General features: G+C 44.9%; 1 protein-coding gene across 6 annotated transcripts in view; it reads left to right on the top strand.

The window, feature by feature from the left end:
- PHC2 (polyhomeotic homolog 2) overlaps positions 1-21,667 on the top strand; it is a 1,003,431-nt gene that overhangs the window by 513,715 nt on the left and 468,049 nt on the right. For all 6 annotated transcript variants that reach the window (XM_069610853.1, XM_069610856.1, XM_069610854.1 and 3 more), the window contains one exon: positions 19,483-19,650. In XM_069610853.1, coding sequence (XP_069466954.1) covers positions 19,483-19,650 — 168 coding nt within the window. The remainder of the gene's footprint in view (positions 1-19,482; positions 19,651-21,667) is intronic.

Below are 21,667 nucleotides of genomic sequence, written 5' to 3'. Positions count from 1 at the left end.
GGTGGGCACCCAAACACGCTTCCTCACAATAGACCAAAAATAATAACGCACCCCATCAGGGAATGAGACCAAGAGATAAGTTGCAAGGATAACAACTTTATATAAAATAAAGTATGCAAGCAAAGAACGCTGCTGCCCGAGGGCGCTCTGCCAAACAATACACAGGCCGCACATTTTAAGGGATATTGTCATTCGTGAGGTCATACTATACAGTACAAAGTAACAGCGTGGCTTGTTGGGCCCGTATGGCACAGCCTGCTCCATAGGGGATGCTAGGCTGCAATTGCCCGCCGCTTCCCAGTCAATCTTGTGGCACGTGGGTCAGCTGGGCTCACCTCTGCGGTGACGGTCAGGTCAAAAATGTAAACAATTGCAACAATAAATGGTTGGACCACCGTGAGAACAAGGCTCGCAGGGGGAGGCGATGTCTGGGGCTCTCTGGGCGAGAGGCTGGGGAAGGTAGAGCTGAGTTTACAGATGGGTGATTTCTGGGCCTAGTAAAAAGATGCCGTCTGCTCTAATACAAAATGGCATCTGTCGTCGGGGCTGTGGGCTACATTATGCGTGTAAATATGTGCTCTATCATAAGACAACAAGCCGTTTACCGCGGGAATGGCAAGGGGGTGAGACCGGACAACCTCCGCTCAACACCTTGCACTGCAATAATACACTGCACATTTCCATAAATCGGGGTTTGTGTCGGAAATGCAGTCACTTTAAAGCGTTCAAAAAATTCCATGAATCGTGCCCTGTGTGGGTGTTTTGGTTGAGCTATTTGTTAGAATAGCACAACGCCAGAAGGCATTCTTTTGCATAAACTATGAGCTCCTAAGTACCCCAGGATGGTGCACCACTTCACCGCCCATGTGCATTTGTCATACATTTCCCTATTGGGAACTCATTAGTAACACAAGTGAAGAGGGTCAGTCTTGCCTAAATGAATATCCCCATAGACTCATTAACATATCATAGTAGTCATCTGTTTCTTCAATAATTATTTTATATTCAAAGAAAGACCTATTGGTCTATTAGCACACATACAACATAGAACACATTATTTCTGGCTTGACATGGACAAGGTACATGTTATTTGTAGGCAATACATATTTGAGAAATTGGTTTTGAATTTGTTGATACAGATTGACATTAAATGCATAACCACTACTATTATAAAGAACATAGGTTATCACAATTCATACAATTTCTAAAGAGGATTTGAACAACAATGTAAACAACAAATAACAGTGTGAATACATGGCACACAAAGGATAAAAAGGTCTACAAAGGAGTTTCGGCCCTAGTGGGCTTATGAATTCGCCTGTCTTGTACGGGCCTTCGTCAGGACGACAAGGGAGTTGTGGAGAGAGCCTGTTCGGTGGGTGTACTACCTACGGGGTAGGATACAATGGATAGTTTAGATGTTTTCAACTTATCAAGGAGGCAAGACAATGTTCATTATTGCTAAATTCAGGTCTATTCATGTCTGGTTCGTAAATTATATGAACGTGCTATGGCGAGGAGCTCTGCACAGTTAAGTTTCTAATAGTGGGTGGGTGTCTAAGCCGTGTTGGAGGTACTCCGGGAAGGACTTCATGTTATCAATGCTTGAAGTACAATCTATGGATAAGAGACTGGTATCATTACGTGTCTATTAGTGACATAAATCGTATCGACGGGGTGTGCTTGGAAGCACCCGCTCACTTGGAGAGCTTACCTGTGCTCATCACAGTCTGATATTCATTCTGTGGTAATGGCGCGTGAGTTCACGGTGGATTGAACGGCTTATAATGTCTGTTCAGGTCGAAATGCCTGTCAATCGGGGAAAAAAACACAATGGGAGAGGAAAGTCTGACTAGCTTGCTTTCTGATGCAACTGGGTGTGTACGTACATTGTAATTTAAATAATTCAAAGCAGTTGTATGAGACAAACTCTACAATGATGTTACACGTGAATGCAGTGAAATCAGATGGTGATTTAATCTCTGATCGTTGCAGTAACTAAAATTAAAATTTGATCATACATGTTGGAAAAGAGCTGTAAATACCCAACGCAACTTTTCGATGCTGTTGAGTGGCATTTTCGCGTGCGCTCGGCGCACTGTCGGGAGACTGTTGCAGCCGAGACGTGATCCATCTGGAGGGTGTCTGAAAAAGACAATCGCTCATCAGACAGTGTAATAAGGTGGCCATGTAGTGACCCTGTCTGTTGCCGGCTAAGCAATCACTGACCTGGTTGCTTGAGAAGTAGTGCAGCAGCCGCGTGGCATTCTGTGTTCTGCAAACAAGGAATAGTTGTCATGGTGACCACTTGTTTATATACTGGTCGGCTATTTTGCGGCACGTACCACTTGTTGAGCATGTTCCTATTGGGAACTCAGCCATGTTGCCAGTTTATTACATTTTTTTATTGTTACTCTCTTTGTAATGATAAGTTACACTACGTAATGTACTTGGGGACAGTGTTGCTATTTTCATCCGTGTTAGTTACACATTAGATGGGTTTATATCAATTCTTTACTACTCGTTGCCCTGATCCTATTGGGTATTCTTACTTTATTTGATTTGAATTTGTATTTCTTTATTTGTATAGTGCGCCTGGCCCAAAGGCATCTGGGTGTTAATCTGAGGTTACAGTGACACAATACAATTTACAGGAGAAAGCAGGTCAGGTAAATAATACAGAATATGAGTGCCGTAAAAATTATGCAGTGTGAGTGTGCAGAATAAATATACAGTAAAAATTCAAAAAAATACAAGTTATATGTACACAGTTGTCGGGTGTAAGCAAGGCAACAGGGGGGGGTTGTCTGAGGTAGAGAGCCACAGTTTGGTTTTACTTTTGAAGGAATGGAAGGAGTGTTCCGATCTAAGCGGGTTGGGCAGAGTGTTCTACATTTTGGTGGCTAGGATCGGGACGCTAGTCCCGCCCGCTTTTTGAAGTTTAAACCTGGGAAGGGCGAGGCAGTGGGCTTGTGTGGGTCTCAGAGGTCGGGTGGAGGTATGAGGTGTGAATCGGCTGGCCAAATAGATGGGTGCCTGGTTGGTCAGACATTTGTGGGTAAAAGCTAGCGTTTTTAAGACAGTCCAATGGCATTAGTCTGTGTGACTTGGAGTTTATTTAGGTTTCGTTGATTCGTCCCTAGATGGAGGGCATTACAATAGTCAATCTTGGGCGTACAAATATCCTTTAACCTTAACATAATGAGTGTTCTAGCAAGGATAGTGCAATTGGGTGTAGTGAGGAAGGGATGGCAGGCGGTGATAAGTTTGCACATGTAGGCGGAGGCTGAACTAACAGTATTGTGTGTCTGGAGTGTGAAAGGTTAGAGTCAAGATAGATGGCTAGCGTTTTTGTGTCATTCACAACCTTGTTGGTATTGCCATCGATGGTAAACTACTTGAATGCGGGGTCAAGTTTATTGAGGCAATAGTGGGAGCCCAAGATGAGGAGCTCGGTCTTATAATCATTGAGGCAAAGCTCATGTTGTGCCATCCACGCCAGAATGACCAGATAGATATCATTCAAGGATTTAGTGTCTACTAAATGGTCTCCGGTGATAGGGATGAGTATCTGGGTGTCATCAGCGTAATTGGTGTAGGTGACACCCAGATAGTCAAGAATATCAAACAGAGGTTTTGTAAACACATTGTATAGTGTTGGCGAGACACAGGATCCTTGAGGGACACCACAGAGAACGGGTGAAGGTTCAGCAGAAGCTAAGGGAGAAGACCCTCAGATCTATTATCGAAGGATCTGATCCAGGATGTGGCCGAATCCGAAAAGTGCGGAGCTGATTTGTGATGCTGGCAGAGAATTTGGTGATTGACCACGAAGGCTGCTGATAAGTCTAGTAATAGTAAAAGGGCTAGTTTCTCTTTGTCTTTCAAGTCTTCAATTTGGGTTTTCAGGTCAATGAGAGCGGTTTTGGTGCCGTGCTTAGGGCCAGATTGCTTAAGGCAGAGGAGTTTATTAGATTCCAAGCACTCGTGGATCTGTAAATGGGCAGCACGGTCCAATATTTTGAGCAGGAATGGCACCATTGTGATGGACCTAATTGGTGGGTATACTTGAGTCGAGGGTGGATTTTTTTTTTTAAGGAGGGGGATGACCCAGCCATCCTTAAGGTTGTCCGGGACAATGCCTGAGTTGAATGATTTTATGAAGGCAGTGATAAAAGGCGCTAGTTCATTTGTGGCCTCCTTGATAATTGGGGCTGGGCATGTGTCGCCTTGGTAGTTAAAGGGTTTGAGTTTGTAGATGTTTTCAACTTCTGTAATGGTTAGAGGTGAGAAAGTGAAGGGTTTGTGAGTGTAGGAAGTGGAGTTGGTTGTACTCACAGGGGGTTGAGCAAGTGGTTGGTACGTAGGCTGCTTTGTTTGGTGTTAATTTTGGCTTGGAGTGTGGTGATTTTGCTGAGGAGCGCTTTGTATATAATCGAGCACCAGGTGCTATCTTTGGTGCAGGTGTCAGTAGGAGTTACTGAGGATGCGAGTTCTTTCAGAATCTTGAAGAGCTCTCTGGTGTTGGACTCAACTTGCAAAATACGCTTAATGTAGGTATCTTTTTTTTCGCTTGGAAGATAGTCTCTTTATAGTTGAGGGACGCTATCGTGAGGCTGTCCTTGTTGGTATCGGAGGGATGACTTTTCCAACGGGTTTCATAGGTTCACTTTTCTTTACGCAGCACTCTCAACTGTGGTGTGAACCACGAGTTGCGTGGTTTAGGTTTCCTTAGCTTAATTGGGGCAATGGTGTTCATGGCTTGGAGCATAGCATGGTTGAAGGTGTCCACTAGAGCAGTGGGGTTGGTGCATGATGAAGACACGTTGTTCAAAATAGGTAGGATGAGTGGGAGTAGCCTTTGACATGTTATGTCCCTTTTATTTCTAGTGTGAATATGGGGTGCAATGTCTTGTCAGAGGCATTGTTCATTGGCTTTGAGGTGATCAGATGGTCTGACCAGGCGCAAGGTGTGATAGTCTGTAGATTGATGCTGCAGTTTAAGCCGACTAGCCAGTCAAGAGTTCTCCCCTTGATGTGGGTGGGTTCCTGTATGCACTGGGAAAAGGCCAGGTCAGAAAGTGTTAGCAATGCCCAGTGCTATGGGGTCATTTGGGTCTTGAAAGCCAAGGTTGAAGTCGCCGAAAAGGATACTTTTAAGAGTTGGTTTTATCTGCTTAGATGGACATAGTTAATCTGCGATGGTGGTGATGGGTCTGAGAGGCCTGTAAATGAGATGGAGGGTGGCGGCTTGATTGGGTGAGGTAGGCAGTTTGACAGATAGTAGCTCTGCTGAGAGAATCTGTTGATTCCGGATTGCTCCAATGGCGATGGAATTTTTGTGAATAAAGGCAATGCCACCACCTTTCGATTGATTGGTGTTGCAATCGCATCTGATGTAGCCTGTGGGTATGGCGAGGGCTAGTAGTGGTCCAGAGGCTGCATGTACCCATGTCTCTGTTATAGCCAGGAAGTCAAGGTCTTGAGTGGTGATAAAGTCTGCGATGTCCAAGCCATGAGTGGGGAGGGACCTGGCGTTGATCAAGGCACACTTGATAAACGATTCTTTGGTGATGTGAGAGGTAGGGTCAGATGTTATTGTGGGTGACATTTTGGTGGAGCTGGAGGAAGTCTGTGTGGGAAAAGGTGATTTTGCTGTGGTGGTGAGCTTCTGTGAGTGGCCGGCTGTACTAAGGAATCTAGAACCCAGTCTAAGGTTACTAGTGTGCAGGGTGCAAGGTTGATTGGGTGTGGGTTTAGTCGCAAAGTGTTCCAACCATAGGGTGGGGGAATTCAGGTATGAGTTGGTGAGTGATGGTGGGGAAGTCAGTAATGTGTCGCTACTGTGGTACCTGAGGTGCTGTCTCATGGATATGGCAGGGGTGGGTGCTTGCTGGCATGGTGACCAGATGTGGTTGGGGAAGCTGATAGGATTAGACATGGTGAAATATCTTGACTCAAGTGGGGTGGACAGAGGTAGAAGGAAGCTGTGGCTACGGATGAGTGTCAAGGCTAAGGATGTTATCATGCAGAGTAGTACATAGGAACGTTGTGTTAGATGGTGTCTGTACATAATGAGCTCCAGGAAGACCAGAAAGTGGGCGTAGAACAGAGGTCTTCAAACTGTGGGGCGCGCGTCCCTAGCGGGGCGCGGCCGCATCCCAGGGGGGTGGGTGGGGGCACAAGAGCCCAGCATGAAATGTGTGTAAAAAAAAAAAATGGGAGGAAATGGGCACGGACAGCTCACGTGGTCCGACTGCACCATAAAACGGCCTTAGGCACCAATGAAAAAGTGGCCAGCAGTTGCAAATGGCTATCCCGTCCTTTAGTCACTGACTGTTTGAATAGTAACCAAGGGGGTGTTTTTTGTTCAAATGTAAACAAATTGTGATATTTAAAGAATGTTCATTCAGGAATAATGGTCAAAACTACTAGCTGAATAGTGAAGTAACTCCTCAAACTGGCCCACATTGGCCAAAAAAGTGGCCCATTTTGACTGGCCTACACTAGCATTTTGCATTTTTGGTACAGTCATCGCCCTATTGCCCTATAGGCCAGTCCAGGTCTGGCGGCTCATCCATAATGGGTGAGGGGCCCCCTCACCCATTATGGAGGAGCCGAGAAGCCAGCCCAGTGAAACACTGAGTACTCCCTCAGCTGCTTTTTCCAGCTGAGGGAGTGCTCCTGGGCTTGCTGAATTGTCAAAGGGAAACACTGTTGACAGTTCAGTTCCCCAGCCGCACATGATCACTGAGCCATGCAACGCTGGGGGCGTTTTGCTTTGCCAGCCTTACATAGCTCATTGGAAATGTTGGCTGGGGCACTGCATGTATATATGTGAGAGAGCGCGCTCCTGCACCTCCTCGCACATACGGGCAGAGCAAGCTGAGTGGGGCATTTTAGCAACCACGCGCAAGCCGCTGCAGAAGGTATGTTTATGGTGATTTATTTTTTATTTAAATGTGTATGGAGGCGTGTATGAATGTGTTTTGGGACTGTGGTGGGAGCAGGGTGGGCGGGAGCACTGGGATAGTGGTGGGAGCAGGGTGGGGAGATGCCAGGGTCTATACTGGGAGTAGGGTGCGGTGACGGCACGCAAAATTTCATCTAGCACATTTGGGGGGGCCCAGCTGGCCCATATTTTGCTCAGGGGGGCCCAGGCCAAAAAAGTTTGAAGACCACTTGCGTAGAAGATGGAGCTGTACAGTGTTGAGACAAGTGGGTAGAGACAATTCAACTATGCGTGCAAGCGTGTGATGGCAGTATTGCTTCGCAATCTAGTCAAGTACTTGTGGTGTGCCGAGCTTCGTTGTGATGGTGGCTGTGGAGCAATATGTGATGGCCAACAAGAATGGGAGCTGTGGGCTAGCAGCAGTTGGCACAATGGTCACAGTGGGTGGCTGTGTATTCAAGTCATCACAAAATCAAAAGAACACAAAATGAGGACAGTCGGATGTGGGTAATCCTAGTGTTCCACATGCATCAGGCAACAGATTTGTAATACAGGATCAAGATCACAAAATGGGGACAGTCGGATGTGGGTAATCTTAGTGTTCCAAATGCATCAGGCAGCACATTTATGATGCATTGGGTTACTATTCATGGTGGTGCAGGGCCACGAGTTATGAGAAGGTAACAGGCCAAATCTGTTAGCACAGTGCTATCAGGTACGAGTAATCCTACTTAATAAGAGTGGATTAGAGAAGTAGTGATATATAGCTTACATAGCAGTGAAGTTAGTAAATATAGTGATGCGAGAGCAACAGGAAGCAATACAGCAGGCGGCTAGGACTGGTCACGGTATCACAAAGATCCCGAAGAGGGTGCACCATGTATGATTCACCTAAGTGTTTCCCACTTTAACATTTCACATGATAGGGTGCTAGGCCATTACTTTTCATACAGTTAGGGTGTGTTGTGAAGCACATAAGGCCCAAATGAAGGCCAGACTCAGTTTCCCAGCGCCTCCTCTATTAGGATTTTGATGCTGACAAATTCCATCATTGCCAAGAATGTAACTCTAATGTGGTCAGGATGGTCATGTGCTAATGTATGTGTAAGGGTCTCGCTGGAAGGTTTAAATGGTCTGGAGTAAAACGTCTTGCAGTTCTTTTTAACTCCTGCTCCTTTCTAGGGACTTTTACAAACAAACCCAGATGTGTGTCTGGGTGGGTGGGGGAAGGGGTAATAGTAGCCCCGTTTCCCAAATTAGGCATAGAAAATCTCTCACAATCTTGTAATTTCAGGCCTTAGCAACGTCTGAGTGTCTGGTAATCTCCTGGGCAGTGTCTTTCTGCAGCTACGGTACTTTGGGGAAGCCTCCTTCCAATTTTCAAGTCTGTACTGGAGCCCAATGGTTCATTCTGCAGTCGGAGTCTTGCTGGAGCTGGCCTTAAGGCAAGGTTTTCAGCCATACATAGACAGGAGGCTACCCAAAGGTCTTTATAAGGTTCTCTCTAGACCTCTTATAGCTCCATCACTTGGGGTCCTGGTTGTAAAGCCTTCCAACCAAAACTACTTCCTCCTCCATGTTCCGCCATAATCTCGTTCCTAACTGGTGGACCATATCTTATTCTTTCCCACTCCTTTTCTCTGTCCTCTTCTGAGGCTTCCTCTTGTGTCTCCTCTGTCTGCTCTTGCTCTTCTATTCTCCTTGTGGTAGGTTAGAAGTAAGACAAAGACTCTGATTAGACCTTTCCCTGGTAAGTTTATTATAAAGTAAATGAAGCCTATATTTCCCTATACTACAAGGCTTCCTTACCTAAAACTAGCTAAGGTGCTTGTCAGTGAATGTCTAGAAATGAAATTGTCCACCGTCCAACTCTAAGCCTATATCACCCGATCACTAGCTCAATAACTCCAAGTTAGGAGAATGTCTCCCTTCTGGAACCTGTTGGTCTCTTACCAATTGCTTTTCAATAGATGATCTTTGGATGGTCTCTACTGCTTCTCATTCACTCTCCTCCCCTTTGTGGGCTTACGCCGCCATGGGACTGTGTTCCTTCTCTTTTTCTTGCTTATTCTCTTCACCTCCATACGTCCCCTCCTTCGTCCCAGTTATATGGGGACTTACAGGGAACTCTTCTATTTCTGGTCTCATGGCAGCGGGAGTCCTTGTTCTCAAAGGGGGTGGGGGGTTTCTCTCCCAGTGAGGTCCCACTTGCCTCTAATCCTAGTGGGGGTATTGCGGAGTGGGCTCAACCTCCATGGCCTTATGGGGGGGGGCTCCCACATGGGGGGAGAAAGGGGCAATTCCCACGATTCGTTACATCCCCTGATCTTTCTTTCATCCAGCTCTTTCCTACTCCCAATAAATCTCTGCTTCACTGTTCCACTCTCATCGTACTTCTCTTTTATTGTCTCCTCCCTGTTCCCTCCTTTTCTTTAGACAGCAACTCTTTACGCTCCTCTATATCAAGAGCTGGCTTGTTCACCCCCACCTTCATGATTCCTCTCAACTTCTTTCATCGCCTCCCCCTCAACTTTTCTCACCACTTCCTCTTTGGACACGCCTCTAACCGCAGCTAACTTCTCAATCTCTCCATTTCAACTTCCTGTGTCCTTATCACCTCAGCCTCATCTTTCCGAGCCCCATAGTTGTTTCTCACTCCATTCCCTTCTCCGGCCTCGGTTCTCCACCTCAGCCCAGCTTCCTGGGTCTCTCCTCTGGCCTCCTGTTTCCTGTTCCAGCTCCCTTTGCACCATTAGCCAGCGGTCTCCAAATTAACTCATTCTCCACAATCCAAAGGCTTCTGCCACAGGCTTTCCTTTAATGTGATCCATCTTCCAGCCTCTCTCTGGCCCAAGAACTCAGTCATATCTTCCTTATGCAATTGATATAGCAACTGGCTGATGGGCCCGCCCCTTGGAATGGCCTATAGATTTAGTGTGGGACTTGGTGTTTGTTAACCCCTACCCCTGGGCAGTCCTCTCTCCGATTGCTACACCTTGACCCTGCCCTCTTGCCACCCTTACCATAAAAGGTAATAGTGCGGTTTGTGGAGACCTTGTGAGGTGACCGATTTAACTGCTCACATTTTCTTAGTCCGGCCTGGGTCATGTGATCAATCCTATGGATCCCTCACTAAACCCCTGCCTAATGTCTCCTCCCTGGTGGCCAGGGAAAGGCAGACCCTTCCTGATCTTGACCTTGGGGGCGTGAGGAATCCATGGGGTGAGACACAGTATTTGCCTTCCTCTAAGGAAGACATATCACAGGTGCCAAAGTGTATAATGACTTTTTGTCATAATCATTTGTATATTCCACAAGTTGAACATCTTTCAGTGGGTAGAAATAATTCACCAACCTTTGGCATAACGAGAAATAAAAACCCTTCTCAAATCAGAGGAACTCCTACTGTGAAAACAAAATCAAAATATCGAGGCTAAGTACCCCCAAAAGGAAATACACCGAACACAGGTTACAAAGGAACATACAAAGTACTTTATTTTATACTGAATCCAGTTACAAAAACAGAGCAAAATCAGATAGCTATCGGCCCTCAGTACAACACAACGAACTCCAGCGTGGTTCAATGTGTTCAGTGAGAGACGCTGTACATTAGAATGCATTGGCTTTTTATACATTCTGTGAGCACGATGTCCAGCCCCACTCCGGGTTAATATTACATTAATACATCACCGATCTAGGGTTCATGCCGAGTCTCGAACATCCGCATATAACTGGTTTACTTTTAATACATATATCAACAAGCCTATACGGCAACTGTGTATTCTGGGATTTTCCATGTAAGTCTTCTTAAACATTAATACAATGTTGTTAAACAAGAGTTCTACGTTCAGTATTTGAATACATTGTCTTTATAGTATACTCGTGGATTAGTTTCATTGCACGAGTAATCCCTTACACACAGGTCAACGAAGGACAAGGCCTCAGTTCACGACCTCAACAAGTGGCCTGCAGGCAAGTTACATATTTAGCTATGTACAGAGGTCAAGACGGCCATGTTGTATTCTTGGAATGACATCGTCCACCATTGTAACTCACAGGGTGACTTTACAAAGCAAATCTAAAATGGCGGATTGACCTAAAATGGTGGCTTACATTGATCTAAAGGTCAGGACCTTGCAACACGGATTCTTTTGCAAGCGACTTTCGAGCAGCTTGGCGTAGGCCAATATACATATATTTATTGCAATAGGAGGCACGATATAATTTCTCTTTTGACACTACAACTAAAGTCGCCACCAACTCCCAAACATATAGTGAAAGGAAGCATCTGAATAGTAAGTGATATGAGGAATACAGTTCTTAAGTCCCATGACTTCCCCTTATGGCACTTCTTTAGAAAGTTGTAAATAACAGAAAAACTTACTTTGTTTACTAGGGACTTCAAGTACCATAATTCCCCAAGTACTGTGCAAGGAACTCATGGTGGCAACAGTAAAGACCAAAACAAGTGATCACAGTTTAAGGGTGTTTATTAAACTGTATAAATAGGTGACAGAAATGCCTAATCTAAACCTAAATCTAAGATGGGAGCAAGCTATGACCATCAAATAATAATAATGCCGTCCTGCGTCTTGTCAAATAAAAAAAATGTATATGGAGATATATATATATATATATATATATATATATATATATATATATATATATATATATATATATATATATATATATATATATATATATATATATATATATATATATGCTAACTGTATTACTCACCCTCTGTGCGATGGCCACGCTCGCATCCCCTGATACTCCCATTCAGGATACCGACTCAGGAGCCCCCCCCCCCCTCTCAGTTAGCCACCAGTCCTCGTAATGATTCCTACATAGCCAGCCATTATCTTGACCCTTCTGGCCCAAGGTATCATTGCAGGTCAGGACCTACAACCCTTGCCTCCCGGCCTTGCCATACCACCGAAAGAAACAACAAGCTTCGCGCTAGACCGTCTAAACTACATGAGCCGCCCCGAAGACTCCTCTCTGATTCCAAAGAAGAAACTAAAGGCTACCATACCAGAAAATCCATCGCCCTAAACCACCCGTCTGCCCCACCTACCACCAAAAGTCCCACCATCCCCAGAACTAAGTCCAAACCAATCTCTCATACAAACATCCCGGAAAAAACGGAAGAACACTCCTATAAAGGAGCTCTCCATAATGCAAGATCACTGGTCGCACATGCCCTTGATATAGCAGACCTAATCCTTAAAGACAAACTAGATTTTATCGCTCTAACTGAAACTTGGCTACACAATGCAGCAGGCCCGTCTCTAATGCTGGCCATACCAGATGGCTATACCATATCCAGGCAGGACCGGGTGGGCAACCGTGGTGGCGGCATCGCCATCATCTCTAAAGAAAGTTTAGCTCTCAGACTATCCCCGACTCAAACCCTGCAATCGTGCAAATCCCTCACTGCCAAACTCCCTATAAACACCCAATCCCTCACCATCCACCTGGTCTATAGACCACCTGGTCCGCTCGGGACTTTCGAGGAAGATTTGCATAGCCTACTAACAATGCGAAACACACCTCACAATTACTGTTAGTAGGTAACTTCAACCTAGGGTTTAACAATCCAGCAGACATGCATGCCTCCATCATAGCCAATACTATCTCATCACACGGACTCCCACAAAAAGTCAACCTACCCATTCACCTGATGGGAAGAACCCTAGACTGGGTTGCTGATATGCTAACTGCTCAGCGGTCATCTCCTCTACCATACCACTACCTTGGACCGACCACTCCCTGGTCTCATTTAACTTACTGACCTCCAGACCACCTACTACAACTGGGCCACTGGCACCACCCAGCCTAACAAGGAATAGGAAAAATATAACAGTAGAAAGAATCATCCCAGCCATCCTTCCAACGCTAAACGCATTGCCAGACAATCTAGATCCCAACTCACTAGTTCACGAATATAACAAAATTATGTTAAATACCAAGGACAAAATTGCCCCACTTAAACTTCGCACCAGCAAGCCCAAAACCCATTTAAATAAATGGTACACACCTGAACTCAAAGCCCTCCGCCTAAAAAAGAGAAAATGTGAATCTGCTTGAAAACTATGCCCTTCCAGTGAAAAGAAAGCCACTCTAGATACGATTTTGCGTCAATACAAAGCTGAAATCTGTCTAGCTAAACGGAACTCCTACAACAACCGCATTGCCAATTCCAACTCGAGCATGAAGGAGATCTTCTCCATTTTGAAGGAACTTGAGTCACCCATTGCCACAGCCGACACCTGCACCAAGGACCAGACCTGGTGCGCAGACATCCAACAGGCTTTAGCAGATAAAATAAATACCCTACAAAATAAAATCCAACTAAAAAAAGACTCCTTAAACCTCACCAACCCTCCCAAACCTCTGCCTAATGTTTTACCTAGCACACACACTAATTCATTCTCCTTCTCTAAAACTACCACCCTGGAGGTCGAGAAAATAATACTTTCTCTCAAACCCTCAAACTGCAAAGGTGACATTTGCCCTGCACACATAATCAAGGACGCAGCCAGAGACCTATCGCCCTTCATTTTCAAACTCATAAACGCATCTTTTTTCTCAGGTAGCATCCCCTCCAACTTAAAACAATCCTGGGTGCTCCCCCTCCGTAAAAAGCAGACGCTTGATCCCCTCATCCCCACTAACTACCGTCCCATCACCACGGTACCCTTTCTGCTGAAAATCTTGGACAAAGTGGCCTATGTCCAGATCCAAAAATTCCTAGAACTACACAAATTACTAGGCTCCAGACAATCGGGCTTCCGACCACTACACGGTACGGAACAGCCCTCATTGACTTGAAGACCCAAATTGATGATCTGAGGGATAAGGGAAAAACAGCACTCCTCCTCCTACTTGACCTCTCCGCGGCATTCGACCTTGTCGACCACAAGGTCCTCTGCAGACACCTGGACTCAGCTACTCATTTCTCCCCAGAAGCCATCAGATGGATTGAATCCTTTCTGAGCGAGAGAACAATGAGTCTTCTCCCCATCAGCAGCAGCAGACCCCTCTCCTATTACTTGCGGAGTCCCGCAGGGTTCATGCGTCTCCCCCACACTATACAACATCTTCACCAAACCTCTGTTCGACGATCTGGATCATCTGGGTGTCACCTACACCAACTACGCAGATGACACTCAGATTCTCCTCCCACTTTCAGGGGATTACAGTAAGGACAGAGAGTTGATGAACAGGGTGTATCTCATCATTCAGGCATGGATGGCATCTCATGGCCTATGCCTGAATGATGACAAGACAGAGCTCATCATCCTGGGTATCCCCACCAATATCAACAAATTAGGCCTCGAATATGCCGAATTCAACATAGACGGTAACATTATCAAAGTATCCAGGGAGGTAAAAACTCTCGGCTTTTACCTGGATGCCACTATGTCATTCACTAAACAGGTCAACTAACTAGCATCTACCACTGCGTAACCCTGCAAATTGATAAGAGCAGGCAGACCATTCCTGTCTAATGATAGCTGCATGATCCTGGCAAGAGCACTCATACGCTCCAGGCTCGATTATTGTAATGCCATATATAGCGGTGCTAACAAAGCCATTACCCATAGGTTACAAATCCTACAAAATAATGCCTTGAGAGCTGCCCTCGGCATTAATAAAAGAGAACACATCTCCACTACCAGACGCCAACACAATTGGCTCTCCACCGATAATAAAATCAAACTAAAGTTGGCCTCCCTAACCCATAAAGCCCTCAACAATGCTGCCCCCAGCTATTTGATGGACAAAGTAAAGAGAAAGTCATCTATTAGACAAACAGGAACTATCAATTCCAACTGTCTGATAATTCCCAGATTCAAACTCTCCACCATTGGAGGTAACAGCTTCCCTGTGAAAGCCGCCACATTCTGGAATTCTTTGCCACACAACCTGAGAGCCGATCAACCCTACCTGCACTTTAGAAGGAATCTCATCAGTCATTTGAACTCCAACAACCCCTGTACTTAATTGTACATTTTACACCTCTGTATAGATACTGATACCTCCTGCTTTGAGGCCTGTGTTCTCGCCACAAACAGCCCTATACATATCTGTATATTTCACTCCTTTGTATAGATATTATATTTTTATGTGTAAAGTTTTGTATATTTCTCATTCCTGTAATCCTTAATTGCATATGTCTATAATTTTATCTTAATTGTATATTTCTGTAACATTGTAAGCCTTGCATTCCTTTCTGCCTGCGCCCTACTGCCCCTGGGTATGGTGCGCCATATAAATAAATAAACATATATATATATATATATATATATATATATATATATATATATATATATGGGATAAGGTCCATAAGAAAAAAAGTGTTCATCAAATGATAAGTCAGGATGGTAGGGCTGGGGTCTCCCTTCCCCACGTTTTTAGCACGGGACAAGGCAGGACCTCTGAGCACAGCACACTCATGGGCCTCGCCAGCACGAAGGTACAGTTCCTTTCAACAATGCCCGACTTTCTGGGGCCCAATCTTTCCTGCAAAGTCTCTTGCCTTAGAAGGCCTGCCGTACTATAAACAATAAACAAACGTCCTTGGGTAGTCTTTCACGTTGGGTGATTGCGCGTTGCCCCTTGGATCTCCCTCAGCCGGGCTCTGATCCTTCTTGCAACGTTAGCCTCCCTCAATCGGGTTCCCTACAGCCCTTCACTCAAAAATTGATCATTCAACAGTCTCAATGTCCTTTTAAACAACTATCCATTGTGGACATCCCTCAGCCGGGTTCACACTTGTCGTCACAATGTTCAAAGGTATATCACGGTTTACCCTCAGTTCGCAGGCATCCCTCTGTCGGGTTCACATAGCCATTCTCACACAGTTCAAGATTTGTTCATCTTATCAGAGTTATTTTTTTATTATTCATTTTTTTTATATCAACTTATAGAGCGCACGATTGCCCGAGGGCATCTTGGCCTGAGAGAGAAAACCACCAGAACAGAAGACACATCAAACCAAATGGGGGGGGTAAACAGCTCAGAAGAGGTAGGTCTTCAATGACTTCCAAAAAGAAAGGTGGATAGAGAGTAATTTCAACGCAGGGGGGAGATTATTCCACAGTTGTGCTGCTGTGATTGAAAAAGCATGTCCTACAAACCATGATCGGCGGAAGGCAGGCACACGCAGCAGCCCTGCGGAGGCTGACCGCAGTGAGCGGTTAGGAACATAACATTCATATTTAACACAATGGTACTCTGCACCCTGATCATGTAGAGCGCGGTGCACAACGCAGAGTTCCTTAAACTGGATTCGCCGAGCCACTGGAAACCAGTGAAGAGAGCGCAGTACAGGGGATATATGGACCCATACAGTGTTCTCGTTGCCACCCTTGCTGCCAGGTTTTGAAGGCGCTGTAGCCGGCCTTTCAACCCCAAGGGCTGCGATAGGTGCAGGGAAATGCAGTAGTCCAGCCTACTCAGAATCATTGCTGCTTCCACTGAGGGATGTAGCATTGCTGGAATCAGATGGGGCACCTTCCTAAAGATTTTCAACTGAAAGTGCGCTATCTGGCATACCGCAGATACTTGTGCCGACATAGATAGATTGGCCGACATAATGACTACAAGGTTTTTTACCTTCAAAGAAGGAACCGGACCCAAGGACGAAGGCCAGAAAGAAGAGATCCACAGTGAAGGGTTGGGAGGGGAACCCACCACCAGCACCTCAGTTTTGTCTCCATTCAATTTCAGCCAGTTGTGTCCCAAAAGCTCACCTACAGCAGTCAGGGTTTCCTTCCCCTAGCTTTCTCTTGGCATCCCTCCATTGGGTTCACACTTGCCACAGTTCACCAGACTGTCTTTTTTAGACCCCTTAGGCTCTTTGCTTTATGGTCTCGGCCCCCAGTCAGGCTTTCCTTAAAGTCCCAGCCAGCCATTATACAGTTAACTCCGTTTTCTCCAATATATCAAAGACTTTCGAGTGTACGAGGGGTTTTGCTCAACCCTCGTATAACTACTTTGACACTTTACACGGGCCTCTCTTAAGGCCTCTTGGTTCTCCACAACGCCTGACCACTCTGCTTCTGAACCTTTTTCTAGGGTTTCTTTAAAGTTCAATCACACTTGGGCCCAGCACAGTTCCGTTTTACTATCTGTCTTCTCTGACTCACCGGCTGTGCTGAACTGTTGGAGTTTCTTGTCTCGGGATTCCAGGACCGGCAACATGGCGGCGAGCGCTTATCCCTGCTTTGGCAATCAGTGCGGGAGGGCCCGGTGTGCCATTGACACTTGTCACACTACACGCCAGCTGGACTACCCGGTCTTGTGATTCCATTTCGGAGGCTTCGCAGGTCTGAGTTGAAAAGGGTAAAGGCATTTCCCCCTTCGTCGTCACTGCAGGTCTCGCCACCTTTCTCCTCCGTTTGAACTGCCGGGCCGGTGTTGCGGTTTCCTCGTGCGTTAGGCCTTGCTCGAAGTGTGCTCTTGTGCTCTGCATTTTATCCCTGTGGGGAAGGGAAAGGGCCGTCAGGTGTGCCTAGTTATTGTCAATTGCCTGACTCTGCCTGACCCTTGTGTTGGCATATGTCAGGTAAACGGCTTTCTTGGTGGTCTTTTGTCTTTCACGGTATGAGAAAGTGTTTGTGTCGGGAAAGGTGGGGGTGGGTATAGTTTCTAAAAGTCCTGCTGGGCAATATGGGGAAAAAGTGTCATAAAAATTTATATCCCTCGTCCTAGGGGTTGTGGTGAGCTCGGAAGGGTGGGTTTTGTAGGGTTTGAAATTAGTAGGAGGGATTGTGGGAACTATACTGTTTTGTCACAGTCGACTGGGAGTTCGGAAAATGATGATCAGAGGGACGGGGAGAATGACTTGGAGTACTCTGGTAGGTAACCGGAAAATAGGGACTGTGGGTGATGCAGTCACCCAAGGAAACTATATTTACCTAACTTAGTAACTATAGTTTAACTTTATTTTCGGTTTCTATATGACATGAGGAACATGCCATATAAATAATCACAACCGTACGAAATTGGACCAATTTAAAATGGCCGCCGGCAGGCAATGACGTCATGTTGATGACCTCATCACGCTACGCATGCCTTTGCCATTTTGAGCATATATTAACAGGCAGGACACACAGACACGCGCATCACTGAGTCTGGCGCCCTGCTGACTGATATTATGGAAAATAAGGTAAGCCTTTATTCCTGTTGAAGAGATACTTTGAAACTATGGACTTTTTGAACTCCTATTTAAGAATGGGGGCGCCAATTGAAATGTATAAATATTGACATACAGGTCCTGCTAGGCCTCCTAGAAACACATCAACCCTTACAGATTAAGGTATGACCCTTACTCTTATTTTTGTGCAATAACACTGTGACTACACTATTACAACAAGAAAATGTAACCTTAGTGAATTTAATGATGGATTACAGAAAAATTGAGGGCACCAGACTGAATGCAAGTCATACTTGTGTAAATAACCAAGAGAAGATGTAAGAAGCCTGGAAAATATTAATGGTAAAACTAACCTAGAATGAAATGAAGTAAAACTCCCAGTTTTATGGAATGCCTAGTCTAAAAATAGTTTTTCTATATGTTTTTCTTTTTCTTTATTTTTGAAAGTCCCTGAAGATGGTGATGGTTGACCGAAATGCATTGGACACAATTTGCAACAGGCCTATTTCTCAACCATTTTTAGAATAAAGACTACCTTTTGTGAACATTTCAAAACCACTCGATGAATTATCATTTATTTATTATACTCATAAAGACTGTCACAATATAAAGTGAAGAAAACGATTAAGTGGATTGCCACACTTGTCCTTCCAGTTGTCTGGCACACCTTACCCAGACAAACACTTGGCAAAGCTAAGCTAACAAGAGTATGTTCTTATGTGGGGATACAAGCATATCTTGGCAAAGCCAGCTAAGGCATGTTTTCTTATGGTATCTTTATGTGCAAAGCAAGGATGAATATGTTCATATATAGAATTCTAATATATAGTGGGGCGGCCAGCATGGAAATGTATGGGCACAGCAAGCATGAACATGTTATACTAGCATATACTGTGCATAAATGCAAAATGAAAATGCATTCGGAAATGCTCCAGTGCACGGTTCATAATTTGCATCTATTGGAATTTTAATTTTCAAAAGTTCCCCTACAAAACTGATTTCAAACTGGATCTTTACCCGATTGTTCACAGAAAGTGTGCTGTATGATGCACAATTTAGCCCATTATTCAAAAAAGGCTAATCAACTTGAGAATTTTTGTTTTTTCCTTCCTTGAAACTAATAATTGTGTCCCTTGTTGAAAACATGCATTTTCCATGGCTTTCAGGTATACCTTAATTCTGAGTCAAAATCACTGGAGTTAAGGCTGTAGAGCTGGTCTATGATGTGTATATGATCCAAGGAAAGGTTTTACATCTACATTTTAATTTTTGTATATTCTGAAATTTGTACAAATTCTATGTGAGTAACTTTTCTGTGCAAAATGCTTAATAAGAATCTTGGTCTATTCCTACTATCCAGGTGATACAGCAGGCCCTGCACCGGCAGCCCAGCACTGCAGCACAGTACCTGCAGCAGATGTATGCAGCCCAGCAGCAGCACCTCATGCTGCAGACGGCAGCACTGCAACAGCAGCAGCAACAGCACTTGAGTAGCGCCCAACTTCAGAGTCTGGCAGCTGTGCAACAGGTGTGTAACAGCCAGCTAACTTTAGCAGTGATATTTGAACAGTTTATTGGCAAACATTTAGTGTGAGGGCACCATTGGATGGCTGGTGAGGGTTTGGAAGAGGTGTTATTAGGAGAGACTTTTCAAGTGGATCGGCCCTCAGAGCCAGTCCCTTCATCCAAGGGCCAATCAGTAGTTTTAGAGACTTCCAACATTGACCACACCTTACCCCCCCACCCAACCGCCCTAATTTATTGAGACGGGTCATTGTTCTCTCTGGCTCATCTGCCTCTCCATTTAATAGATGGGGACTGATGCCTCTCACTTGTTGGTCCCCCGTCTTTCTACTATGGGAAGGGAGATGGCGAAAGGAACTATGCGTACTTGGGACGTTTCATTAACAGACAAACTTGTACGAATCGCCTGATTTTGGCTCCACCTACGGAATCAGAATTTATTGGGTTCTGCTGTTTCCCTTGCTGGACTGTAAAGCGAGGACCGGATTAGTTAGAATACCCTGCATTTTAGCCACTCTGACTATCCAGCAGCCCTGGCATTTCTGTCCGAAAAGAGGATGCAAAAAAGTTCTGTAGTGCTGATTGTCAGACACCCTTGTGCCATGATCAGCTAAATGTATCCAGTAACCCCAATTGGGCAGACTGGTAAAAAAATGTATAGGAGCACTAAGTACCTTTTGAGGATGCAGGGAGTATACCCAACATAGTCTTTGATTCAATATCAATTTAACATACCTTTGTGTTTAGAGGCTGAAGACCTAGCTCACTGAATTCAGTATTTCTTGCTAACTTCTTATCACACCACTTCCATCACAGAGATGTCATTGATTCTTGTGTGCCACTGGGATTAAATCCTCTGAACCCCTTCCCTCTTCTGTCTAATCCTAGTCTGAGATACAATATGTAACAATCCAATTAATTTAACTGAGTCCTTATCACCTCATTACCAGAATAATTAAGCTTTATAGACCTAGCCCGAGGGCAGTACTAGGGTATATGAGCCCTGAAGACTAATTTAAAGGCCCAAGTGTAGCAAGGGCATTTAACAAGGTCTTCAGTGCCCATAACGTCCAGTACGGCCCGAGGGCGTGGCCTATAAAGCTTTTATGTCCTTGATTTGTTTTTTTAAAGTACATTTATTTAAAAGGCAATCTGCCTGCAACCACGTACATGGAGGGAGGGGCAAGGCTTGGAAAAAGAGGGGACGTCTCTGCCAGGTGTGGCCCAATGAAGACACTCAAGCAGTAAGGGTGCCCCCCACCCTAACAAGGTAAGAGAATGGGCATCAACGCATCGCTCCCATGATGAGTGATAGCCGCACTGAGAGCCAAGTTGCCAGCAAAGGGAGCCCAGGGAAATAACGAGGCTTCTCATTGGCCAATTTCCCAGCTATACAGATTTTCAGAGCCAAACCGGCTCACATACCCAGGAATTGGCCAATGAGGGAGTGCCATATCATTCATATAATATAGATTATGCTGATTTGAAACACAGTATTGTCATCACAAAGTTAAAAACCAGTTAACATTAAGTTCATAATTTCAAATCAACCCTATGAACTTGGTATGATCTGTGTTCATAGAACACTGTTTCTACATAAACTTAATACTTCCACATCCATGAATCTCTCACTGGATGGCGCGCTTGTCACCGCTAAGTATCATTTTACTAGATATCTAGGGGGTTTGCAGGTGAGAATGAGATGGGTCTCTTTCTCTAGAGTATCACACTAGAATTCACACAAATACTACATATGACGCGATTTAAGATACATACCCGAAAGATAGTTCTGATGAAGGCAGTAAATAATGAACTGGTATACCGAAACCATTGTTGACAATGGTATGTAATATCTATATAAATTGTGGGTCTTGAGACTATAGGAGGCAAATTTTCCCTTTCTAGAAATTCTTTAAATAGATTGTAATGATGCGTAGTACACCTCCAGTGAGAGGGGGAAAGTACCTGGCAGTGTAGGTGGAAGGATTCAGGCTTGTTGATTTCTAGAATATATATGTACA

The sequence above is a fragment of the Ambystoma mexicanum genome, chromosome 8 (assembly GCF_040938575.1).
Source record: "Ambystoma mexicanum isolate Mex_15411 chromosome 8, UKY_AmexF1_1, whole genome shotgun sequence".
Lineage (NCBI taxonomy): Eukaryota > Metazoa > Chordata > Amphibia > Caudata > Ambystomatidae > Ambystoma > Ambystoma mexicanum.
This window is presented reverse-complemented; position numbering and strand designations above follow the sequence as displayed.